This window comes from Ranitomeya variabilis, chromosome 1 (assembly GCF_051348905.1).
Source record: "Ranitomeya variabilis isolate aRanVar5 chromosome 1, aRanVar5.hap1, whole genome shotgun sequence".
In the NCBI taxonomy this organism is placed as follows: Eukaryota; Metazoa; Chordata; class Amphibia; order Anura; family Dendrobatidae; genus Ranitomeya; species Ranitomeya variabilis.
In genome coordinates this window covers 66,314,698-66,342,369 of record NC_135232.1, presented here as the reverse complement: position 1 = coordinate 66,342,369, position 27,672 = coordinate 66,314,698, and the positions used below count along the sequence as shown (strand labels likewise).

The 27,672-nt window shown below is 43.4% G+C and overlaps 1 protein-coding gene across 2 annotated transcripts in view; it reads left to right on the top strand.

Annotated features, from left to right (window-relative positions):
- ATOSB (atos homolog B) overlaps positions 1 to 27,672 on the top strand; it is a 53,140-nt gene that overhangs the window by 5,633 nt on the left and 19,835 nt on the right. For both annotated transcript variants that reach the window (XM_077284691.1, XM_077284701.1), the window contains exons 2-3: positions 23,388 to 23,579; positions 24,552 to 25,866. In XM_077284691.1, coding sequence (XP_077140806.1) covers positions 23,506 to 23,579; positions 24,552 to 25,866 — 1,389 coding nt within the window. In that variant the 5' untranslated portion in view covers positions 23,388 to 23,505. The remainder of the gene's footprint in view (positions 1 to 23,387; positions 23,580 to 24,551; positions 25,867 to 27,672) is intronic.

Genomic DNA, 27,672 nt, shown 5'->3' with positions numbered 1-27,672 from the left:
TTTGAAGTATTTTCTAGCAAGTAACAAAAATAACTTGTGCTTTTCTGTGTGTGTCTCCCTCCCTTTTGCGCTACTTAAAGATATATGCATGGCGCAGAGTCAGCTTCCTTCTCCCTCTGGCAGTTTTGTTATCAACAGTATGCAGACTGTTAAGAGATAGAAATAAATAGATTAAAACAGTGAAGACTGGGCATGCAAAGGGATTTTATTTTTTCTTCATGTGTATCACTCTTTTTGGTCCTACCTCTAGGGGTGCGTTCACAGTAGAATTGGCCTCCTTCCCTTTCTGGCAGCTATTTAAGATCTGCAGAACGAAACTTCTTAGAAGCTGAAAAAAGAAAAATAAACTATTGACTGATTTGGCATGTGAGGTCAGATCTTACAGTTGTTCTCAAAAGTTTACATACCCCGGCAGAATTTTTGGCTTTCTTGGCCTTTTTTTAAGAGAATATGAATGATAACACCAAAACTTTTTCTCCGCTCATGGTTAGTGGTTGTGTGAAGCCATTTAGGCCGGGATCACACAGCGAGATACGGCAGAGTCTCGCAGGTTAAAACCAAGCTCTGGCACTCCAGAGCGGAGCGTGCAGCCGCATAGCAATACATGGAGCTGCACGCTCCACTCCGGAGTGCGGGTGCCAGAGCTTGTTTTTAACCTGCGAGACTCGGCCGTATCTCGCTGTAGTGTGACTCCGGCCTTATTGTCAAACTACTGTGGTTTCTCTTTTTAGATCATAATGACAACCCAAAACATCCAAATGACCTGATCAAAAGTTCACATACCCCATTTCTTAATACTGTGTATTGCCCCCTCTAACATCAATGACAGCTTGAAGTCTTTTGTGGTAGTTGTGGATGAGGTTCTTTATTTTCTCAGATGGTAAAGCTGCCCACTCTTCTTGGGAAAAAGCCTCCAGTTCCTGTAAATTCCTGGGCTGTCTAGCATGAACTGCACTCTTGAGATCTCCCCAGAGTTGCTCAATGATAATGAGGTCAGTAGACTGAGATGGCCACTCCAGAACCTTCACTTTGTTCTACTGTCAGGTCGACTTGGCCTTGTTTTGAATCGTTGTTATGTTGGAACGTCCAACTACGTCCCATGCCCAGCTTCCAGGCTGATGATTGCAAATTTGCCTCCAGTATTTGCTGATAACGTGCTGCATTCATCTTTCCTTCAACTTTGACCAAGTTTCCTGTGCCTTTGTAGCTCACACATCTCCAAAACATCAGCGATCCACCGCCATGCTTTACAGTAGGAATTGTGTTCCTTTCATCATAGGCCTTGTTGACCTCTCTCCAAATGTAACGTTTATGGTTGTAGCCAAAAAGTTCAATTTTGGTCTCAAAACTCCTAAATACCTTGTTCCAGAAGTTTTGAGGCTTGTCTCTGCTGTTTTGCGTATTGTAGGCGAGATACTTTGTGGCATTTGCACAGTAATTACTTTCTTCTGACGACTTGACCATGCAGCCCATTTTTCTTTATGTGCCTCCTTATTGTGCATTTTGAAACAGCCACACCGCTAGTTTTCAGAGAGTCCTGTATTTCAGTTGATGTTATTTGTGGGGTTTTCTTTGCATCCCGAACCATTTTTCTGGCAGTTGGGACGACATTTTTGTTTTTACAGAGCCCCTGATTTTCCATTTGTTGATCTCATTATGAATGCTGCTGACAGGCATTATCAATTCCTTGGATAGCTTTCTGTATCCATTTCTGTTTTATACAGTTCAATTACCTTTTCTCGTAGATCCATTGACAATTCTTTTGCTTTCCCCATGACTCACAATTCAGAAAAGTCAGTGGCTGGATGAAATATGCAAGAGTCTGTCTGGATCCCAGAAACTCACTTGGCTTTTATGCACACACACTGATTACAAGCAAACAGGTCACAGGTTAGGATGTTACCTTTAGTAGCCAGTCAACCCCATTTGTGTCAACTTCTGTGCATGTTATCTGGCCAAAATCACCAGGGTATGTGAACTTTTGATCAGGGTCATTTGCATGTTTTGTGTTGTCATTATGATTTAAGAAGAGAAAACGCAATAGTTTGAAAATAACCCAACCACTACCCATGAGTGGAGGAAAAGTTTTCTCTGAAAAAAGGCCAAGAAAGCAATAATTCTGCCGGGGTATGTAATAATTTGAGCACAACTGTATATCAGGGGCAGTACTTTTCAGTTACACCGCCGTGCTACTGCAGTGGCTCCGGTCCTTACCTGACAAGAAGGGCAAAAAATAGATCACTGCCAATACCTTGCTAACTGTGAGGAGAGTGACTGAGCATGTGTCCCCACCAGAAGTCATAAAAAATGCCTTTCATGACTTGGCCAGGGCCAGATAAGGTACTTTTTTGCCCCAGTCAGATGAAGCTGATGGCACCCCCCCCCCCCTCCCCGTAGTCCCTATGTAAGGGAATGGGTCAGAAACTAAGGTAACTGGACCCCTAATGCATCCCACCCTCCGTCTTATGATTTGACAGGTAACAAGGTCTGACTACCTCTTCCACTAGAATTGCTACACCAAAATAATACCAACAAAAGTATAAAAAAGTGGTGTAACTTAGGGGTGAGGCTTAACAGGAAGTGTGTTTTCATAGCTAGATATGGAATAGTTTGTTGTGGACCTTTTACATGATACCAGGGAAAAACCTCAATATTCATCCCTGATGTCCTGTATTTTAAATGTCAAACCCAAGGACAGTCACGGAAACTAATATTAACTATAATGGGGGACGTTTGGTTTCAATTAAGGTGTGCAGCATTTGGCGGATACCCCAGTGGAAGCTAAGCAGACCCCACTATAAAGGGATACATATGATGGTTTTTATATCCTTCATGCAACAAATGGTTTCAAGCAAAACTGATGATGGTTCTGGTGCCATATTCCTGTATGGATCGTAGTTCTTGTGACATTCCTGTACTGATCGTGGTTGTGGTGACATATTCATGGTAGTGATGTTTGTTCTGGTGCTGTATTCATGTGCTATTGATGGCTCTTTTGAGATATTCACGTAGTGATGACGGTTCTGGTGCCTATATTTATCACCAGAACTATCATCCATACATGAATAGAAACCCAAATCATCATCAGTACATGAATACATCACCAGAGCCATCAATAGTACATAAAAATGGCAGCAGAACCATCATCCGTAAATCATTGAATCACTAGAACCACCATAAGTAGAGAAATGCATCACCAGAATCGCCATCAGTACATGAATATGCCATCAGAATAGTCATCAGTACTTGAATACATTACCAGAATCGCCATCAGTACTCGAATACATCACCAAGCTTAGTACAGTAGTCAATTGTAATATCAAGTCAGGCCTATATACATTTCTTTCTCTTGAACCTATAACTCCAAGTATGTCTTTAACGCCCAGCATCTCCTCCTTACTATTGTTATCTGTCATTATCAAACTGTGGACTATATAGAATGAGACTTAGTCAGTATCAACAAGTAACCATTTATCATCCAGGTACCTTTTATAGGTGACTTCTTCTCTGACTAGTTTTTTCTTTTTGTCTCCATCTTGTCCAGATGCCATGGTGACTTTTATATCCACAGCTTGCAGATATCCCTCTTCTCCGGTCTTCTACAGCACATCCCGACACTGTTCCCTTAAAAATGAGTCACTAAAATGCTCGCTGCATAAAAATATATGACCATATTATGACCTAAGTAAACCGCCTATATTATATGCTCTACACTGTCTGCCCTTATGAACTACACTGGCCACCTTAACGAGGTATAACCGCCAGACTGTCTGCCCCGATGAACCACGGCCTGTACCATGTATGTCCACTCTCCACTGTTTTTCATTACACAGTCTAAAACTCAAAACTGTCACCCCATCATGCTAACCTCTCTCCATACTGTGCCCCTTTTTCACACTGTCCTCATTTTGCTTACCACATTGTCTTCTCCAAACTGTACCCCCTCCTCACACTGTCCTCCTACACAGTATGATGGTCACTACAGCCACCCATATAGTATATCCACCAACAGCCCCCGATATACACTCTGTTAACCACAGCCCCCCATTATATAGTATTATGGTCCCCACAGCATCCCATACAGTATTATGGCTCCGCAGCCCCTTATATGCAGTATGTCCTTCACATACCAATAATATACAGTATAACATCCACAACAGCCCCTAATATACACTGATGTCCATCCAGCCTCTCATGCAGTATGATGTCAACCACAGCCGCTAATATACTGTATAATGTCCCACACAGCCCCCTATTCAGTATGTTCACCACAGCCCCCTCTTGGAAGGTCCCCACAGGCCTTCATTCATTAGGAAAATATTAGAATAAAAAGGAAATAAAAAACTTATCTAATGAAGGCTCCCTGTCCAACGCAGCTCCATCTCTTCGATCTAGTACAGCAGTGGGCGCTAGATGGCACGATGACTACTGCGTCGCGATATCCAATGTCCTCTGCATGTGCCGGAGATCCCAGCAAAGCAGGGAGCTGGTTACAGCTCCTGTTCTGGGTGGTGCCGACGTCAATTGTATTTGCGTCTTTCAGACATGAATACAATTGAGTTTGGGGAAGGCGCAATGGCCGGGAGGAGAGAGAAGGGTGAGCAGTGCCAGTACGTTAAAATCCACCAAGGATAACATCTGCAAGGAGTTTGTATTTTCTTCCCATGTTTGCATGGGTTTCCTTCAGTTTCTTCCCCACACTCCAAAGACATACTGATAGAGAATTTAGATTGTGACCTCCAATGGGGACAGTAATGAAAGCTGAAAAATACAAAATAAAAATGTTTTCCGGCTTTTAGCCACAATGGCCCTGTACTGCAGCATTTTTTTTTTCCTGGTCTCCATGCTACCTTATCTTTCAGGGAATCAGCTGTGTCGCCTGACAAGCTGATCGTAATGGCTGTGCTGTCTTTCAAGCGCAGGATTCAGTAATTGTGCAGGTATAGAGTGAAACGACTTCAGTGTCACAGGGCCGTTGAGGCTAAAAGCCGCATGTTGACCTCAACGTGTGAACGCATCCTATGTGCTTATGTGCCTTGTCTGACAAGAGGGTGTGAGTTCAATGAAAAAGGAACACAACCTATCCGGAAAGGTAGTTTGGCCTAATGTGCGGCACCATGTGCAAAAATTGTCTAAACAATCAGGTAAAACATTTGTTTGCTGGGTGCGATGTTTTGAAAGCTTGAGGATAGGGAATAACTTTCCGACCACAAACTCCCACCTCTGACCTTGAAAACCTGGGCTCTGAAATGCCCTGTGTGGGTGGAGCAGTGGTCGCTTCTACACACTACCTCTCCATTCACATAGAAATACATGAAAATGTCATGATTGGGTGTGGGGAGCTGCCGGCCAGTCCGTGTACTGCATTTCGATCTTGTTCCAACTTAGTCGCCTGACTACGCCCTTATAGAAGTGCTTAAGACCAGGCGAGTGCAGCGCTGGCCCAACTACAGCGGTCTCATTAATGCATGGAGTGGTAGTGCGCATGATCGACCAACCTTCCATTCACACTGAGCTATTCAGAGCCTTTGTTCTCAGGATCAGTGGAGGTCCCAGGGGTCAGGAGTTTACCGCCTATCCATGGTATAGGGGCTACTTCCAAACTTGAGAATACCCCTCTTAAAATCCTCCTTCTCGGCAACATGTTGTCCTCTGTAATCAATTGATGTGCTGCTGATTACATCATATTGGCCGTCATTCTGTTCACATAGCATTTTGGTCAACCAGTAAATGAGCACCAATCGACTTGCCAGTACCACCAGATTTCTCAAAAGGCATTAACCACCGTCATAAATCTTGTGCATTTTAAGACGGGCTAGTCTAAAGGCCTCATTCAGACACCGGTTTTTCATTTTGCTTACGAGAAGAGAATGAATTGTGTTTTGTTTCGGTGTGCTGGATCCAATTTTCATCCGTCCTTGCTCCGTTTGTCCATTTTTACCATTAGCGTGGCATCTGTTGGTTTACAAGTACCGAAAGAAAAATAATCCAGTTTTTCTCTAAAATGGACAATGGTGATGTCCACTCCTTCTTTCGGACGTGTGATCAGCCACATAGACCATAAAGGATATGTTCTATCTCTGGTGAGCACATACGTGAAGAAAGTACGGCTGGATGAGGCCGAGGTTTGCTCCATCTAAATTCCCCCATACACAACTAGATTAATGTCAGCCAAACCTGTTGATATCGACAGGTTTAACCAACGGTTTGTGTATGAAAGCATCAGACAATTTGTACTCAAGGATGGGAGTTGGACATTGATCCAGCACATCTGGTATTGGACTGACTACATCTCGGGGGTAGGCTGCAGCCAGACCTGTCTGGCTACTCTCTCATAGAGAACACAAGCCAAAATTTGGGCATAAAAGTTCTGTTAAGGATATGCTCACACATATGGACTATTTTTCATACTGACCTCCAGTTTGTGCAGAATCACCGCCTATGGTAGTCTGGAGCAATTCATGGAGCATCTCCTGCCCCTGTCCACAATGCAGAAGAGCACAAAATCTTTAATGTCTGCAATAGTCTATGCTCGCCTCAGCATAGCCTAGGTCAAACAAGAGGTTGTGTAAAATTAGATAAGTGTCTAGAGATTTTCTGACCGTCTGAGTCTGCACTGTCTAAATATAGGGCTGGATTAGTATATTTTTTTTTTCCCGTATGTGTGTATGAGGCATTAGTCATTGGGAGCAGCATGAGGAACTTCCACAAGGTGATGGTGTAATGAGCCACCTTGTCTTGTGTGGTTGGGTTAGTGGACCATGCCAATTGTATGTAGTGAGCTTTTAGCACCCATGTGAACTGAGTCCAAAGCTAGCCGCCCACATCAGATCTCTTAAGCATGTGGAGAAAGCTGCTGCCAGAAACCTCTGGGACTGGCCTATCTTCCTTGAAAACTAATGGATCGGGAAGACGAAGTCCATATGCTCGTTCCGTATCTTTCCCTAACTTCTACTGTGAGGGGAGAGTCCAAACCCCAACATCCAGTGGTCGTTCAATCTTGGTGAAATTATCGAGTTAGGCTGACAAACCTCTTAAAATAGACCTGTGACCAGTTTTTCTATTTGTGGTACTTTATTTTTGCTGTTCCACCCAAGTAATCCTTTTTTTTTTTTTTTTTTTTGTTTTCCTTTTCAAAATCTACCATATGTTTCCAGAGATGGACATCTGGAAGAGATGTGTGTGGATCACGGCATCCTCTGGGGCGTGTGGCTGACCAGATCCTCTATGGTGTGTGTTTTGGTTGCTCTGCATAATTACCGTTATCCATGCCCCCTTAATAAAGACCATAAAAATTAGCACTGAATATAAAGACCCATATGTTTAAAACCGTATGGCAGTTTTATTCAAATATTTATTTATTTTTTTTTAATTCAGGGGACATTTAAAGTGGATGTCCTGATCATTGACCCTTCGTGGGTGCTAATAAGAATTATGCCATCATATGGTGACTAGGTGTATGTATCGTTCCATAGAATGTTGCTTTTAAAAAGAATTGGTGAAAAAACATTCCGAATTGCATTACCATACTCAAGGATAGTATCTGGTGCTGCAGCTCAACCACAATCACTTCTACAGATCTGAGCTGCAATACCAGACACAACCAGTGCAGAGCTGTGGTGCTGTTTCAAGAGGAAAGCAGCCATGGTATACTTTAACCTCTTCTAGCTCCATGATGTACTATTGTCATGTACCGATTCTGGTAGAACGGCGTGCACTCAGTCGGCCTACTGCAGACAAGAAGGTGCCAGCTGTGTTATACAGCCAGCACCTTCCTATAACAGCAGCAAAAGAAGCATTGATAGCGACATTTAAGTGCCATGACACTGCCACCTGGCGTCCATTCGAGTCTCCCATCTTTTTCTCCAGCCCCACCGTCCCCTTTGTTTTGATGCTTCTCCTCCATAGAAGAATCTGATTTTGCACTATATACTGCAATATAGTTCTACAGTATATACCGTAATACAAGTAATTAGGCAGGTTCAAATGCGCCAAGTGGCAAAAACAAATTTGCAAAATCTATAATTTTTGACGTGTGCCAGCGTAACGCTTCAGTCACTGAAAGGGTTAATTTTCGTGGCTTACACCTTCCCGTGCCAGCAAGTGGGTGTCAGTCAGTGTCGGAGCCTGGGATAACATCATCCAAATAATATGAGGGATCGTCGGAGCCTCCTCCCTGCTCGTGCACTGATCAGAACGCATGGGGGATTTTATATGGAGATCCCCTAAAAAAAAAAAAGAGAAGCCCCCATTATACCCTGGGTGAGCAAAGACTTTACCATGGAGCGGCAGTCCTTGGGGAAGAGGAGGCAGCATGGCAAGTGTGGAGGCCACGACGCTCGTCCTTTGATTGTTGGATGTGGGTTAAATGGGGGATTTCCTACCATACCGCAAAGATTAAATCGGGAAGAACTGGGGTTCAGCTCCATAGAGTAGTTTTACATAATTTTGATCCTTGACTTGGATCAAAATCTGACATGTCTCCATGTTTTGGTGTTGACTATTTGGTCCACAACTTGGACATGTGACTACAATGGGTACGAGTTCCATCCGTGAAAAACTGGCATCTGAATGAGCCTTAGTTACATCTTCCATCGCTTTGTTTTCATTGGCTTTTTGACTGGTGGCAAAGTAATCTACAGCTATAGTCTCTGCCCGACCAAGCAATTTTTTTTTCTCTTTTTGTCTTCAGTTTTTGCACTTTTCTTTCATTTTTCTATCCACATGGCCATATAGGCATGTATGTGTTGTTGTGTGTTTTTTTTTTTTTTTTCTTGTTTTTTTTTGGGGGGGGGGGGAGAATTGTAGTTTTTAATGACCTCATTCAATTTACTATTCAATGCACTGGAAAATTAAGAGAAAAAAATCCAAGTGTAGTAAAATTGGGGGGGGAGGGGGGAATCAAGGTGGTGAAAACTTTTTTTTCTAAAATTTATAATTAAAAAAAAACCAACCAAACTGGGGTTCTTTTACAAAACCAGTTTGCTTCTGATCTTACATCGATAAGGATGAGTTTTTTTTTTTGTTTTTTTTTGTGCGGCGAGCTAACATTTTTATTGATACTATTTTGGGGAAATTATGAGGTATTTATTGCTTCTTGATGGAGTTGCAGCGATCAAAAAAACACAAGTCTGTTGTTTTAATGAGGTATTGTTGTATTGCTGTGTATAGTAAAAATCTTGTTCTTCTATGAACATCACCCACAGGCTGGTCTACACAGGAGGACCACCATGGCGGGTAAGCGGCCTTCAGCAGGCCCTGGCTGCCATGGCAACACATTCGAAGGCCAAGGTGGCTTCATTTAAGGGGTCAATACCAGCAGGTAGAGCTCAGACCTGTTTGCTGCTGTTAAGAGGCAAGTGCCAGCTGTGTAATACAGCCAACAGCTGGGGACAATGCCAGCTCTGCCCCCTCCCCTCGCCCGCATTATACATGGAGACCCCAGAGAGGATGTACTATTACATCTAATGACGGGAAGAAGCTGAGGTTGCAAATACACGTTCGTGCCTTGTTGATAAAGGTATCAGGACTCATATTTTAATAATTTTAAATCAGTTTCTCATTTAGGCCTCCCTCTCTTCTGGTGTATAACATCACTCCACCTCCCCTTCGGTGTATATAACATCTGCCCCACCATGCTATGGGATTGTTTGTTAGGGGTCGGCTTTGATCCCTTGTTTGGAAATCGTAATCCTTAAGCACGAGACATTGGACAATTGTCAAAGGTCCATACAGACATGGTGGGGGGAGTTTGGTGGAAGAACATGACCGGCCGCACAGAGACTCTACCTCGGCTCCATCCTACACCTGATGATCTAGAGCAGAGGCTGTGAGCCCGGTATCTCACTGACATCGGTGTCTGACCTCACAAATGCTCTTTAGGGTGAATGGGTACAAATTCCCACAGACTCATTCAAAATCTTGTAGAAAACATTCCCAGAAGAGCGAAGGCTGTTGTTGGTGCAAAACGGGGACCAACTCCATATTAATTAAAAAAAAAAAAAAAAAAAAGACAGCTGACAGCACATCAGAAAAAAATAAAGATGCACGCTCCAAGTCCACAGGCCCAATTGGACGTAGTAACTCCAAAATAAAATATGGAACAACATTCAGTCCAGGTGAAAGATTGGAAAAAACTTTATTCCGCCATCATACAACGTTTCAACCAAATAGTCTTTATCAAATATACTTGATAAAGACCATTTGGTCGAAACGTATGATGGCAGAATAAAGTTTTTTCCAATCTTTCTCCTGGACCGGGTGCTGTTCCATATTTTATTTTGGAGTTACAACTCCATATTAATGTCTGTGGGTATAGAATGTGAGGCCCTAAAAGCTACAGTAAGTGTGGTGTGCCGGAGGCATCTTTTGTTCTTATAGGGTAGCTGTAACGAAACAGCGATCACACCGGACTATCCCACACCTATGGGGAGAGCAGAGTGAGGTAATATAGAGTTGCATTAATGAATTTATATATGCAGTCACATGTAAAGGTTTGGGCACGTCTGGCCAAAATTATTGTTATTGTATACAGTTAAACAAGTTGAAGATGAAATGATTTCTAAAAGGCCTAAAGTTAGTTTTGTTTTTTAGGCAAAATATGTGTATTTTCATAATTTACATTTTAAAAATTACAAAAAGGAAACTGGATCTATGCAAAAGTTTGTGCATCCTGCATGGTTAGTACATCCTTTTGCAAGCTTGTAAATGCTTTTTTGTAGCCAGCCAAGAGTTTTTCAATTTTTGTTTGAGGGATTTTCATCCATTGTTCCTTGGAAAATACTTCCAGTTCTGTCAGATTCCTGGGTCGCCTTGCATGCACTGCTATTTTGAGGCCTAGCCACAGATATTCAATGATGTTCAGATCAGGGGACTGTGAGGGCCATTGTATAACCTTCAGCTTGCCCCTTTTGAGGTAGTCTATTGTGGATTTTGACTTGTGTTTAGGATCATTATCCATTTGTAGAAACTATCTTCATTTCAACTTCAGCTATTTTACAGATGGTGTTATGTTTGCATCAAGAATTTGTTGAAATGTAATTGAATCCATTCTTCCCTCTTCCCGTGAAATGTTCCCCGTGCCATTGGCTGCAACACAACCCCAAAGCGTGACTGATCATCCCCATTCTTAATGGATGACGCAATGTTGTTTTCCTGAAATTCTGTTCCCTTTTTTCTCCACACATACCTTTTGATCATTGTGGCCAAAGAGTTTTATTTTTAACTTCATCGGTCCACGGGACTTGATTCCAAAATGCATGCGACTTGTTTAGATGTTCTTTTGCATACTTCTGATACTCAATTTTATTGTGAGGATGCAGGATAGGTTTTCTTCTGATGACTTCCATGAAGGCCATATTTGTGCAGGTGTCTTGGAACAGTAGAACAATGCACCACAACGCCACAGTATGCTAAATCTTTCTAAAGGTCTTTTGCAGTCAAGCGTGGGTTCTGATTTGCCTCTCTAGCAATCCTAAGAGCAGCTCTTGCTGAAATTTTGCTTGGTCTTCCAGACATTATCTTGACCTCCCCTGTTCCTGTTAACTGCCATTTCTTAATTACTTTTCAAACTGAGGAAAGGGCAACTTGAAAACACTTTGCTATCTTCTCATAGCCTTCTCCTTCTTTGTGGCAGGCAGCTGCTTAGAAGAACTAATGGCTGCTGTTTTTTTGGCAGAAGGTTGAAGGAGGCTGGGTTTTTATAACAGTTGGAAATTTGCATCACATGGTCTTTCCCAACGCTGATAGTGAAAAGCCATAACCCTAATACGCTAACTAAGGTCGGAAACCTTGATCAAAGTTATCTGAGCACACACATCTCCAAGGGTGCTCAAATTTTTGCATCTGCCCATTTTCTTTTTGCAATTTTTAAAATGGAAATAATAATAAAAACTATATAAATTTGCCTAAAATACGAAGCAAAGTGTCATCTTTAACTTTAGGCATTTTAGCGATCATTTCATCTTCAACTTACTCAACTGTTAACAATAACAGTAATTTTGACCAGAGGTGTCCATCTTTTACATGTCATATATTACAGTCCAGTGAACTGGTGAGGTAACGCAAGGAAGGGTTATTGTCTAGTCATGGAGTTGTGGGAAGCTCAGAGCCTTTGTCTTATCTTTAAGTTATGGCCACTGGCACAGAATGGCATCCCTGTCTACCAGTCTCCTGAGCAAAGGCATGCCCAGGCACCAGGCCAGCGTCTGCAGAATTACGCCTCGGATATTAATACACGTGGATCTTTATTAAGAAAGCTAGTACGTTCTTGAACAGGGGATTAAATGTTCCTGAGTTGTGCCTGAATTCCCCCTCCCCTCATGGGCTACACACTGTCGAGGTATCAACCACAGAGCTTGTATCTTCCATCATGTGTTCATCCTCAGACTGTGTGACTGCAGAGCTCACTATTTCTGTTTATGGTGCAGTATGTGCCTAAATGTTGACCTCTCATGCAGAGCATCTGCTTTCGCTTGTACTTGAATCGTTCTTGCAGAGCATACGCTTTCCTTCGTACATGGGGCTTTCTTGCACAGCATCTGCTTTCCTTTGTATTTGCTTCATTCTTGCAGAGCGTCTGCCTTCCCTCATACTTGGGTCTGTCTCGGAGAGCATTCACTGTTCTCGTACGTAGGCCTCTCTCGCAGAATAGCCTCTGTTCCTCGTACATGAGCATCTTGCAGAATAGCCGCTGTTCCTCGTACATGAGCATCTCGCAGAATAGCCGCTGTTCCTCGTACATGAGCATCTCGCAGAATAGCCGCTGTTCCTCGTACATGAGCATCTCGCAGAACAGCCGCTGTTCCTCGTACATGAGCATCTCGCAGAACAGCCGCTGTTCCTCGTACATGAGCATCTCGCAGAACAGCCGCTGTTCCTCGTACATGAGCATCTCGCAGAACAGCCGCTGTTCCTCGTACATGAGCATCTCGCAGAATAGCCGCTGTTCCTCGTTCATGGGCGTCTTGCAGAACAGCCGCTGTTCCTCGTACGTGGGTGTCTCGCAGAATAGCCGCTGTTCCTCGTACATGAGCATCTCGCAGAATAGCCGCTGTTCCTCATTCATGGGCGTCTCGCAGAATAGCCGCTGTTCCTCGTACATGGGCGTCTTGCAGAACAGCCGCTGTTCCTCGTACGTGGGTGTCTCGCAGAATAGCTTTTGCAGAGATTTCGAATTCCCTTGTACATGGGTCTTTTTTGCAAAGCTTTCAGTCCATCCCCTCTATAACAATTCCTCATGCAAAACCTCAAGAGTTTCAGAAAATGATGTAAATGTAGAGGTGGATGAGTTGCACACAGGCCCTAATGCCTGCAGGGACCCAAAGCCCCTGCTGTAACATAATGAGATGCAGTTATTACAGAGGTCGCCTGGTACATTGAGTCCGTTTACATTGGGGCTCAGAAGCTTTGAATTACATCTCTGATGTTAAGCATTCCTCGATGGAAAAACTCTTTAAAGCTCTTCTAACATTTTAAAATGCTCCGCCATCCATAAGATGGGTAATAAGTAGCAGATCGGTGATGGCCTGACCACTGGAACCCCACAATCCAAGGTTCTACAATGTGTGCTGCTGCTATATTCATTCTCCATGGAATTGCTGGAAATCGACAACGTTGTCCCCCAATATGTTTCTCTGCTTGGTATATAAGCATACTTGCCAACTTTTAAAAGATGTCAACCAATAGCTAGTGTCATGGCACGTAAAGTGGACCATGGCCATGTCAATTAGCGGCCACACACACCTGTGTGCCTGTTCTCCGCTGATACAAGCTTAGAGTGGGACTGAAGACTTTTGATAACTCTTTCGAGACCCCAAGAGGTATCCCAGATATTCCGGAAAGTTGACACGTGACGAAGAGAGAGTGTTCAAGTCCCCTCTCCTCCGAGGAGCACCTCAAGTCTTCTCTGTCCATGGTAGCCCATCCTGCAGACATTCCAGTCTTTTATTTCCATCATAAATTTTGTGTCAATTTGCCCCCAATCTGATCGGCATTTTCATATTTTCACATTCTTAATTCTGTTTTCAAAGGAATTTTTTTTTTCTTAACATTTTATCATAAGTGTCCCAGATGTAAATATCCAGGGTCCATGACCAGTATAACAGATTATCGTTATGTTAAGTCAATTGTTTTCCCTAGAAATTTGGTCTAGACGGTGACTTCGGCCATGACACTGGTTACATGGTCAATGATCGCTCTGTACAGTTACTACAGCATATTGCAGGTGAATGGGGGTAGTATTGTAACCCATAGGTACCGTGACTGCAACAAGCAATTGCAAAAAGTCTGAACCAGTTGGGTCCTTGCGACTTGCTTGTTGGGCGTATTCTATGGGATCACATAGAATCGCAAATCTATGGGATTTTCTCTTTGCTGTCAACAAGGGGAATCGTCCTGGATGCCATGGATATTTGGTAGTCCCGTTACTTTGTGCCATGTAGTGCTTTTTGGAGTCGTGGTTCGCCTGTGGGATTGGCTTATGGTATTTTCCACCTGGGGGACTGAGGTGGGCTAAAAGCCAGAGCTGATTTGGACGTTGGAAACTATAAAGAACTGAAGGCCAAGAGTAGTTGGCTTTCTAAGTATTCGCTGAGGTCAGGTAACCAGGTGGGATTAAGGAACATTGGTGAGTCACCCAGCATACTTGGGTGAGTCTTTGGAAGATATGCGGTGTCATGGGAGCAGTCTGTAAGATATATACACTATGGTGATTGACTTGACTGCAGAGGAGTGTGGGTTTTTCGGTGTCCTGTGTAGAACGCCATTGACGCACAGGTAGCGTTATATCTGGAGGAGTCTGCTATGGGGATGCCATCTGGGAGGAGCGCGCGGTGCCAAGGGCAACCTTGGGAGAAGCTATAATAATGATAAAAAGCAGGCTCTGTGATAGCTAGGCAACTGTAGTTATACTTGTCAAATTTGCTGTCTCAACTTTTCAAATGCAGTCACAGCAAATTCGAGTAGGACAAATGTGGGTCTTCCAAGGCAGTACTTAAACCTTCCTTTTTCCCCAACTAATGGATAGTTCAGTTTTGCACTGCAGCCATCCCTGGACATTGTACTACCTGATGAGGTGGGACGGGGCCTTATAAACCAGTCTATATTAGAAAGAATTGGGCTATTGGAGACAGAGCCTGCTGAAGAGAAGCTGTGCCCTTATGGTCAGAACCTGGGTAAAGACGAGCAGGGCTTGTGACCGCGATCTGGTTTGTAGAGCTTTAGGAATAGGTACTAGCCTAGGAAGAGTGTCGACATGGTATTTGGTGGGAAGGAAACTGATTGATAAAAGGGTTTCTAAAAGAAAAACTATTATCAGGTAATGGTATTAATAATGAAGCTACTGTAAGTGTACCTGATTGGAACCCCAGTCGCTGCAGCGCAGACATCTCTGATGTCTTCTGCCTGGAGCCGAAATTGTGACTTCCCATTTATTTGGTTACCTGACCGCTGAGACCAGTGAATTGAATGGGACAACATCAGCTTTGTGTCACAACTCTGTTGTCTGAATACCTGGGGTCAGGGGCTCCTGCCCTGTCCAAAACGCTAGAGGCGTCATAGCTTTCCCTGCTTCTCGGATTACTTCTGATGGCCACATACCTTGCTGAACTCCTGAATCAGCCCTATATCAGTTCCTCTCCCCCACCCAGGGGAGTGCGTAGTCAGTGTATGGACATACACAAACCAGACCAACAAGGGAGGATGTTCAGGGATAAACGAAAATACCAAACATACAAATATGCACTTGCATACAACAGAGAGGAACACCAAGCAACAATCGCAGATCAATACTCCAAACTCCTGTACCAACAACCGACTCATTCACTCCATACCAGGTAGTACATGACAAACACATGTAATCCAGATTGGTAGAGGCACCTGTATATATGAGATGGGAGTGGCTGATACTGCACAGCTGAGATCATCCAAGCAGGAATGCTTCAGAGACTCCAAACTGAACAGTTTAACCCCTGCACTGCTAAAAGAAACTGCATCGATTTAATATGGAGAAGTGCTTCTAAGAAGTGCAGGAGTACGTGAAATCAGATGCTGCTGTGGAGCGCCCGCTAGGACCCTGGGGTACTCGGTACTGGGCCTGTTCTTAAAGGGATGTGTCACGGCGGCAGCGACCCAGTCCGTGGCCCTGGGCGTCCAATAAAAGGGGATTTGAAGTAAATGGGAAATAAAGTTTGTAAAGTTTGTTCGTGACGCCACCTGTGGTATTCGGTCAGGGATGACCGATGCTGCTTAAAGGGTTCCACTGAGGTGATGATATGGCAGCAGGGATGGTATGGCTTCCCACAGGTGAAGCTGGGTCCCCAGGGTTCCCGGTGTAGTAGGCAGGGATGACAAATAGTGTAGTGCCAGAAAGAAGTGGAGGACACAAGGTTGCAGTCTTTTTACTGTAGTATGCAGCCACAGTCCAGGGTACGGATCACAGGTGATGGTGCAGTCCGGCCCACCTGGAAGCGATTCTGAGATCCCCCTAGCCAGGTGGGGTTGGAAGCCTTCCTTTCTGCGCTGTGCTGTAGTTGCTTGCTGCCTAAGGCCTCACAGAAGGTCCTCACTTTCTCTCTGTCCCTTTTAGTAGGACACTACCCACATGGCAGGCAACTCGAGCCTTTTTACAGGCATCTCTAAGATGACTCCTGGCTTTATGTGTTGCTGTGCCTTCAGGTGTATTGGTAGACAGGCGATTTCTGCTGTGGGGCATAGAGCCACCCCCACAACCTCGGTCTTCCGGCTATCGGTTTCATGTGCTTCAGCGTGAAGGAAGCTCAGTAGCAGCTCCCCTCCAGCTCTTCACTTCTCCTTTGCTTCTTCCTCCTTCACACTCTACAAACTGTTCTTTTCCTCTCTTTCCTTTCCTGGAGCTGCAGAACCACTCGTCTGCGTGGCCCCAGCATTCCTCACAGGAGCTGCAGATCCTCACGTCTGCACGGCCCCAACTCTCTTCCTGAACTCTCTCTTCCTTGTTGTGAATTCTGCTCTTGGGCTCCCTCCGGTGGTTGTAAGTGGTAGCGCTGCTGTCTCTGAATCTCAGCATTTATCAGGTGTGTTCACTTTTTGCAATTTTGACTGGGCTATTTAGTCTTGCTTCACCCTTTAGTCAGTGCCAGTTTCCATTGTTCCTGGAGGATTCACATCCCTGCCTGGTCTCTTCTGCTTTGCAGTTCATTTCAACAAAGATAAGCTCTGGCCTTGATTTTTGCTGTCCACATGCTGTGGCCTTATTGTTCAGTTCTTTTCCATGTTTTTGTCTTGTCCAGCTTGGTCTGTATAAGGATTTGTTTAGCCAAGCTGGTATCTCTGGAGATGCAGATATACCCTCCATATCTTTAGTTAGCTGTGGAGATTTTGTATTTTCTGTGGTGGATATTTTTAGTGTTTTAATACTGACCGCATAGTACTCTGTCCTATCCTTTCTATTTAGCTAGAAGTGGCCTCCTTTGCTAAATTCTCATTTCAGTCTGTGTATGTTTTTTCCCTCTCCTCTCACAGTCAATATTTGTGGGGGGCTGTCTATCCTTTGGGGATTTTCTCTGAGGCAAGATAGTTTTCCCTTTTCTATCTCTAGGGGTAATTAGTCCTCCGGCTGTGTCGAGATGTCTAGGGAGCGCTAGGTACATTCCTCGGCTACTTCTAGTTGCGGTGTTAAGTTCTTAGGCCACCAGATCATAACACTTCCTCCAGCCAGAAAATAAATATATATATATATATATATATATATATATATATATATATATATATATATATATATATACACACACACACACACACACACACACACACACACACACACACACACACACACACACACACACACACACACACACACACACACACACACACACACACCCCCCATTAATAATATTTATTTTTTAACAAGCCTTTCATTAAAGAAGTTACAAGTTGTCATTCACCATAATAAGTGTTCTCCTCCTCTCCAGGCTCTCGCACCCCTAGATGATGAGGATGTCGCCTGCTTTGTGAGTTTAGCCTCATGCCCACGCCTGCAGAACTCCTGATCTCTATATATAGGAGTTTCTGGGCTGCGTATCACTCTGCATTTACATATATAGAACTGGAGGAGACATGTCGCCCTGAAGGATAATAACAGAGGAATTATTCTGTATGCTGGCTATGGTACATTCGCTAATGTTTTAACAGCGTCTTGCACAAATCTGGATTTGACGGATAAGGGTATGTGCACACGTTGCATTTTTTGAATCTGCAGCATGTCAATTCTTACATTATAGCAGCAGATTTTACCCCATACTGACGAGTGGTGAAAAACCTGCATCGTTTTTCCTGCCAACACATCAGGATTTGCAGCAGAATTTTCTGCAGTAAATCCTGACCGTGTGCACGTGGTCTAACGGTAAACCCTGCAGATATGGCGTCTTTCCTAATGGCTTCTGCACAATAAGAGAAGCCGTCATTGGCTGGCCTAGTGCTGTAAACATTTTTCACTGGATTTTTTTATTAATGTAAACTGAGTACTTCTTCTAATTGCTGCTTTTTTACTGATTCTGGAGCAGCTTTTCTTTGTCTTCTGTGCCCGTCCTTTCCGAAGTAATGTCCCCTGATAATAAAGGTGCACATCTTCCCCTTCAGCCAACTAGGTGTGTAGCACAGAACTTCTGTGGGCGTGGCAGCGTTGTTATTGGCCATTATCAGAGGAGCCAAAAGTACACGCCCCCGAGGTTCTGTGGTCCACGCCCAGTTGATTAAAAGGAGGGGAAATGTGCACCTTTATTACTGGGGGGCATAATTTTGGATAGGAGGGGGACCAAAGAAAAAGAGAAACTGTTCCAGAATCAGTGGAGCAGCGGCAACTAATGGGGAACAGTGTCGTATAGACATCATGGTCAGTTTTTGACTCATAGCCAGTTATTGGCCTGAATTTCATGATGGTGACAAACGCTAAGCGGTGTGGATGAAAAGATTTGGATTTTTTGTCTGTCCTAGTAGCTGTGAATTCCTATCTGATGAAAGCAGACAATCCCTCTTCGGATTGGCAAGGAGCGATTGGCTGTTGTTTTTTTTTTTTTTGTCCGCCCCCTGTAGTCTGATCTGCCTCTTGGTTGTACGGCCAGTCGTCCGTCGGGTCTCTTCTCTTTATAGCCAATAGCCAGATACTCTGTGATTTCGGAGCCGCTAACAATTGCCATTGCTGTCTCTAATCCATTCTGTCTGGGTCTTTGCAAACGTTGTTTACAGATCTGAATCTCTGTCCCTAAGTGCACATGATATGCTACGTTCACATTTGCGTTGTGCGCCGCAGCGTCGGCGACGCAGGAACAACGCAGGCACAACGCTGCGTTTTGCGACGCATGCGTTCTATTTTTGAACGCAAAAAAAATGCATCATGCTGCGTCCTCTGCGCCATGCCGCTTGCGCCAAAAAGGACGCATGCGTCCCAAAACGCAACGCATGTCCATGTGCCCCCATGTTAAATATAGGGGTGCATGACGCATGCGGCGACGCTGCAGCGTCCGACGCTGCGGCGCACAACGCAAATGTGAACGTAGCAATACATGTGAGTGTTGTGCTGCTCTTTCCATTGTCTGCTATGAATCATGGCCGATACGTAGAGCCTTTCCAGCTGTAAACACAAAACCAGAGCTTGTGATAAATGTTAGATCAATTGGGATCTGACTGATCAGTCCTCCTCCGATTGAGCAAACCTCTGACCCCAATCCGTCAGTATAGGAGACACCATCAATCAATTGTTTCCATATGTGTATATTGGATGCTGCTCGACTAAAGTCATCCAGCTGCAGATCTGTAGGGGCCCAATGGTTGTAACCGCGGAGAGGGTAACCTTCACAGTGATATACAGAGATTGTCACAATAATTCAGGGGTGATGAATGTGTCTCCTTTGAATGTTATGGTTATATTAACATGTATTCACTAGATTCCCTTTTGTATATACATTACTGATCCTGAGTTACATCCTGTATTATACCCCAGAGCTGCACTCACTATTCTGCTGGTGCAGTCACTGTGTACATACATTACATTACTGATCCTGAGTTACATCCTGTATTATACCCCAGAGCTGCACTCACTATTCTGCTGGTGCAGTCACTGTGTACATACATTACATTACTGATCCTGAGTTATATCCTGTATTATACCCCAGAGCTGCACTCACTATTCTGCTGGTGCAGTCACTGTGTACATACATTACATTACTGATCCTGTATTATACTTCAGAGCTGCATTTAGAGAGGTATCTTTTTTCAGCGTTGCTGGATTTTTTCTATTGACAGAGGAGAAAGGTAAATGCATCTGTGGACTACAATGTAAGCTACTTTAGGACAAGATGGGTAATCGCAGTACATTTCTGTGAGACATCGTGTCTTCGATTTCCCACAATACTCATGTTTTTACCTATGAAATACAATTTATTTAATCTATTTTATTCCATACGCTTATTGTGTTCTTGCCCCCAGAGCTTGCACTCCTCCGGATTGCTCTTCATCTAGACTGACCCTATAGATGTGCCTGGTGCTGCGGCTGTGTCAGTGTGTAGAGCTGCTCCCTGGTGACACTTCCTATGTAATGAGTAACACCCGCTGAGTCCCTGGGCGTGTCGCCCTCTCTTTTTATATATGAAGCTATTTCTGCTGCTTGTCTGTGGTTATCTCATGAGCTGGGAATTCTCTATCAGGCGAGTGGCGGAGCGGCTCCTCCTGTGCAGCCTGCAGATAATAATAATAATCAGGCTGCAGCTTCTTACATTCTTCATGAATATTCTTCATTCCTGCCTGCAAATCCCTGATCTCATACCTGAAGACCCTGAAAAATCATTTGTCTCCCCCCTCATTCCTATACTTCCCCTATAGGTCTCTTAGGAAGGGGGGGTATTTTGTACCCTGGGTAACATGAGGCCTCATTAGTCTGGTGGTGGTCAGGGGCTCAGCATGACAAGTCTACTTGAATTATGGGCCCCCCAGAAATGGTATCTGGGCCCTGAACAGTAACCGAACGCCAGCAGTGCCTGGGAAGCTCTGTCGGGGTTAAGTGACAATCCTTTCACTGCCACTGAATTGTGGGCAAAAGTGCTGACCCCAGGCCTCGTCCTTGTCTGACCATGCATCCCCCCCTACTGTGCCCAACAGAAGAGCCTGACAGCTCACCATCTTGTAAGAGAAGTTCCCTCCCAGGCTGGAGCCCAAAATATAGGTCATCTACTGAGCTATAATAAGTGTGTGTATATATGTGTCAGGGGTGGACAGACAGAAGAGGGCCACTGGTATGTCTGCCCTTGATATACATATGCGTGTATCTAATATATATCATGTATATGTGTGTGTGTATGTAATATATGTAATGTATATATGTATGTAATATTTATAATGTATATGTATATAAAAAGAGAGAGAGTGTGAGAGAGAGTGTGAGAGAGTGTGAGAGAGAGTTTAGTGTGTGTCAGGGCTGGACAGACAGAAGAGTTCCAATGGTATATCTGCCTCTGATCTACTACATATGTATGTAGACGAAAAGAACAAAAAACCGAACTAATGCCCAAATAATCAATATACCGTAATTAGTTTATTTGTGGAGAAAATACACCAATTGGTAGGGGGGAAAAAAGAAACCAACAAAACGGCACAACACCATGGAGACAGAGCAAAATTATGGACACAGTCCTGAGATGTTTAGAATAGTGGCGAGCTGTAAACACTAAAATAATAATAATTATTTGTCATCAGCCACAGAACTGAAATATATACACATATATATACATGCACACTAAACTGGGTATAGTAGAAAAAATACGGCCTATATCAGGATGTATACCCACAAAATGGCCTAAAATAATTTTTAGCTGAAGTGCATATAATACTGCAAATGCAGTGAGTGGCGTGTGTATATATATATATATATATATATGTATATATATATATATATATATATATATATATATATATATATATATATATATATATATATATATCCAGCAAACAATGACAAAGAATATATAGTGCAGGGAAAATTATATATATATATATATATATATATATATATATATATATATATATATATATATATATATATATATAATATATATATCTCTAGATATATATATCTAGATATACACAAGTATATACAGGTACTAGCTCAAGGTAACAGGCACCAATAACAAATACACCCCTTGGTAAGTTGTGCATATTAGAAATAATGAATGTAGTTAATATAATCAAGGTAATGAAGGTGCCTGGAGCAGAGGTCACCTGAATTGCTACCGTCTCCTGGATGTGCCAGTCCCCGACGCGCGTTTCGGCGTCAGCCTTCGTCAGGGGGTCCCTGTGTATATAATATACAGGGTGGTCCAAAAGTAGGTGGACAGAAAATAATAACACTTATTTTGATTTTTTATTATTATTATTATTATTATTATTATTATTATTATTATTAACTTACAATTTTTATTCTGGTAAACCAGAGAGTTATGTGACACAAAATAGTTAATAAATAACATTTCCCACATGTCTACTTTACATCAGTACAACTTTGGAAACAACATTTTTTTTTTTGTTAGGAAGTTATAAGGGTTAAGACTTAACCAGCGATTTCTCATTTTTTCAACACAATTTACAAAACCATTTTTTTAGGGACCACCTGACATTTGAAGTCAGTTTGAGGGTTCTATATGGCTGAAAATACCCAAAAGTGACACCATTCTAAAAACTGCACCCCTTAAGGTGCTCAAAACCACATTCAAGAAGTTGATTAACCCTTCATGTGCTTCACAGGAACAGAAGCGACATGGAAGAAAAAAATGAACATTTAACTTTTTAGTCACAAAAATTATCTTTTAGCAACAATTTTTTTTAAATTTTCCCAAGGGTAAAAGGAGAAAGTGGAATCCAAAAGTGGTTGTCCCGTTTGTCCTGAGTACGCTGATACCCCATATGTGGGGGGGGAAACTACTGTTTGGGCGCACGGCAGGGCTCGGAAGGGAAGTAGTGACATTTTGGAATGCAGACTTAGATGGAATGATCACGTTGCGTTTGCAGAGCCCCTGATATACCTAAACAGTAGAAACCACCCACAAGTGACCCCATTTTGGAAACTAGACCCCCCAAGAAACTTGTCTAGATGTGTGGTGAGAACTTTGAACCCCAAAAACCATGTTTTATAAATCTCCCCCTTCATAACCCTATTATGCATACTGTCCACCTACTTTTGGACCACCCTGTATATAATGTATATGTATGCGTCCTACCAACTGCATTTTGCCTTATTTTGCTTGTGCTGCCTTATTTTTTTTGATAGGTATATTATATATTTTTTTCTTCACGCACACACGGTTAGCAATTAAAATACATACGGTAATCTGTAATTATCTTGGGGTTTCCTCCTTCTCTTCCAGCACTTGGAGCAGGACTGGTTCCAGGTGGAGTTCCTCTCCGGTATGCTGTTGGGTATCGCTCCCACCCTGCGCCTCTCTCGCAGCTCTTGGTGCCAGTATGATCGCCCTCACCAGCTAGATGTGCCAGGTTGGAATATCGGCTGCCATAGCGGAGGGGTCGTCCTGCCAAAGGCAGCACACAGACACACAGGGGTAAGAGCTTGTTGGCCAGTTCTAACCAAAAGTGTAAGAAAAGAAAATACTTGATATTTCAGTAGCTATATTGTGCAGCTAAAAGTAATTTGTTATTATCTTTTCTCTCCCTGGATTTTTTTTTATTCTTCAAGGTTTGACTTCATATATAGGTTGAGTTTCATTCAAGATTACTTTTTAAAAACGACCTCTCGCTGGATTATTTTTTTCACATTTGAACTTATTGCCGCTGCACCAGTGATGCAAGAACAGTTGTTCTTTTTCTTTTGTGCGCCTCTGGTAAAAAAAATAATGCAAATTAAAAATTATGCAAATTTTCCCTACAGCCAACTGGGCGTATACCACAGAACGTTTGAGGGTGTAGCTGTGTTTTGATTGGCCAGCATCCGAGGAGAAAAAGTAAAATGTCTACAAGGCAGTTTTGTGGTACACGCCTAGTTGGTTGTAGGGAAAAATTTGCTCTATTACTGGGGGGGGGCATAACTTTGGAGAAGAGGGGCACTGAAGAAACTGAAAAACTGTTCAATAATCAATGGAGTAATGACAATTAGAGAAACTGCTCATTTTTAATTTAAAAAATCCAGTGAAACGTCCTCTTTAATTAAAGCACACCTCCAGTAACATTTTATTTTTCTTAAATCTGTATAGAATTACATGTTTTTATGACCACAGACTACATCAAGGTTCAGCTGAACTCTGACATGTTCACAAAAGGCGCTCAGAAGAAAACAACAAAGTTCCAAACTTTGGAACCATATCCTCTTGAAGTAATTAGGACTTTTCCTATGTTGAATGACCTGGTACCTGTTTGTGTGCCAACAGTAGGGCAGTGATAAATGGGGCAATGCGGCTTTAACCCCTTTAACCATCTGTGACCTAGTATTTTTCCCCTAAATTATTGGCTATGCCTCAATAGTGCAAAAATATTTAATATTGGTCCTTGTTTTGAGATCTTGTCTTCTCTTTTCTCAGATGCAGAGCTGTCTGGAATCACCGGGGTTTGAGTAATCCACTGGAGAAAAGCTCTTTCCTTGGTCCTTCTATACACAGAAGACTTCACTGGAGGTTGCCCATTTCCATAGCCTATCCAACTCTTCGGAGTCTCCATCGTGCTGGACTGATGAGGCATATGCAGATGGATCCACCACCCAAGCAGGAGGGGAATGGTGGTGAGAACAGCCGGTCTACATCTGTGGATGTAACTTCTACAGGCCAGACTGGTGTTCTCAATGCTAGTCAGGATTGCAGGGTATTGGTGGACTATCCTGTGCATGAGCACAAACTCCAAAAAGTCTATCACGTCTCCATAACATCTGATAGCCCTGGGTCTAAAGCCATTTGCCGACAAGCCTTGAAGAGGGGACCAGCAGAACAGCTTCCTGAGCCACCAAGGAGCCCAAGGAGAGCTTTCTGGGGTCACACTAAAAGTGAGTGTCCACCTGGGAATTACCAGTCTGATGGGGACTATCTGAGCTGCCCACTAGCCGATGATGATGACACTTTTGAGGACGGATTGCTTACAGAAGAAATCCCAACATGTAGTTCTGCTCAGCATTTTTCCCATAGCGGGTTGAGAGTCGTTGAACACAGAGCTGAAGGGTTTTCTTCCCAAGAGCCTCAAGGAAGGCAAGTAAGCATGCAGTCTTACCCTAAAATTGTTTGTAGAAAGACTTACTCCTCTTCTCCTTCACCCTGCACCAATTTGCACAAAAGGAGCCCAAAAGAGACACAGATGAAGGACTCCAAAGGATTGTCCACTGCCTCTGAAACCAACGGATCAAACATCTCCATTGACCCTAGGACTTCTGAGGAGTCCACCAGCAACCAGCACATACTTGATAATGTTTTGCACAACACTGCCCATCCAGAGACGTTTACAGAAAACTTGGAGGCAGGTAGCCTGGGTGGCAGTCACAGCAGTGCCAATGGCAACTCCGTCACGGGTTTGTCATCTTTAGACACATCCAAGGAAACCTCTGCACTTTGTATGCAAGATCAACAGCCGCAGACTGCAGATCCTGCAGATGTAGAAGACCCTGGCTTATTAGAGAGGACTCCTCCTGGGCTTGCCCGCCCCTGCTCCCCAGCAAGTTGCAGCACGGCAGTCAAGAGGAAGCTCCTCCCTTCCACTGAGATGGAAGACTCCTGTTCCGAAGATGAAGGACACAGCAAAAGATGGAAGGGAGGGGAGAGCTGCCAGACACTCCATGGGTCCTGCCGAAGCACAGATTCCAAGGCTGCACCTTTTTGGAACCATTTGTTGCCAACCGCAAGGAATTCTCCGAAGGTAAGCTGGCCTCCAGGAATCTAAATCTACATTGTTTCAGGTGTGTAGTAACCGGGCACGTGCTGTGGGTGCTGAGTTTTGGGGGCAAATGTAGGCGCCAGCAACTAATTGTGGGGGACCTAGGAAGTGTTAGCAGAAGAAACAGCAGAGAATTGGTAAGGAAAGTATTACTCCTTTTGTTGTTTTGACCATTTTAACCTTTTTTTAACTGGGTTTTCCAGCTATATAAATTATTCTAAGGGGATACATTGGAATCGCCCAATGATCACTGCGTGTAGTTATACTCTGTGGCTGAAATCTGATGATATTTTTATGATCCCCTGATGACATCTTCAGCTTGGTCATCTTTATTATTTTTTTTTTTAATTATAATTATTGGGTGCTCCAGTAAAGAAAATATACTTGCAGTTTTGTGAAATGTAATTAATACTTTTCTCTTTTTTTATGTGAAATTTTGTTTTACTCTTTAGTCACATTCAAAGCTACATTCAGGCTTTTGCTGGTTTCCTGTTAGCTCTCAGGATCTTACCTCTGTTAACGTCTTAGTCTACGTTCACATTTGCGGTCTGCGCAGCAGCGTCGGGCGCCGCAGCGTCGCCGCATGCGTCATGCGCCCCTATATTTAACATGGGGGCGCATGGAGATGCGTCGCACTTGCGTTTTGCGCCGCATGCGTCCCTGCGGCGCCCGCGTCCGGGCGCAGAGGACGCAGCAAGTTGCATTTTTGCTGCATCCAAAATCAATGAAAAAAAGGACGCATGCGGCGCAAAACGCAGCGTTGTAAATGCGTTTTGCTGCGTTTTTGTTTGCGTTGTGCGTTGCGGCGCCGACGCTGCGGCGCACAACGCAAATGTGAACGTAGCCTTACTATCTGCTGGTTCAGTGTCTACATGGAGCATGCGGTGATGTGTTACAGGAAAATGTAGCGTTTACATCTGTACAAAAGACATATTTTCAGGGGCAGGGCTAGGAATTTTCCAGGGCTAGAAAAACAAGGCTGCTTACTTCCCAAAAAAAAAAATATATAGCACGCCTTCCCCAGATTGTGTGCAGTATTACAGCTCTGTCTCATTCTCTCACTCGGAGATCTGGGCTGCAATACCAGATACAAACCATGGACAGGGGTGGCGCTGTTTGTGACTTAGCAACCAATCATAACTCAGCTTTAGTTATGAGCACCATGGTTTTTTTTTGGCCCTCATCTGATTGAGGCCCTCTGTGTGGAGTTCCCCTTTAAGGCATTGTGGTCACACACAGGCTTCACAAAAAAAACGGATTTGATGCAATGTTTACGAAAGCGCGAGGATGCATGACGTGCGGGACAGAAGGGTGACACAAGACGTGTGTGAATGTATCGCAGAGCGTGTGATAACTGCACACCCCGACACACTTGTGTAACAGGAAGCGCACGGGGGGGTGGAAATCGGTCACAAAAAAACATTAATAAAGGGAATTTCTTCATTCTTATGAAACCTTCTCATTTCCCTTGTAAATTACGGTACTAAGATGGCTGAAGCCAAAAGTCTTCATTATGAAAGTGTCATGTGAGCACTAAAAGGGGTCCTGCCATGTTCAAGGTCAACCTAAATCTGCTGTAACCTCAAAGCCTTATGTTCATATAAAACTTTTTTTTTTTAATGGGGATATTGAAGAGAATTCTGCTCCAAAAACTGCTTCAAATGCTCCTTGAATCAGCATCCTGTTGGTAAATGCATCAAAAAAAGTAAAACCTGCCACATGTGGAAAAGAAGCCCAAAATGTGAACTCTAGGGCTGTGTGCACAGTGCACACGACGTCTTAAACACT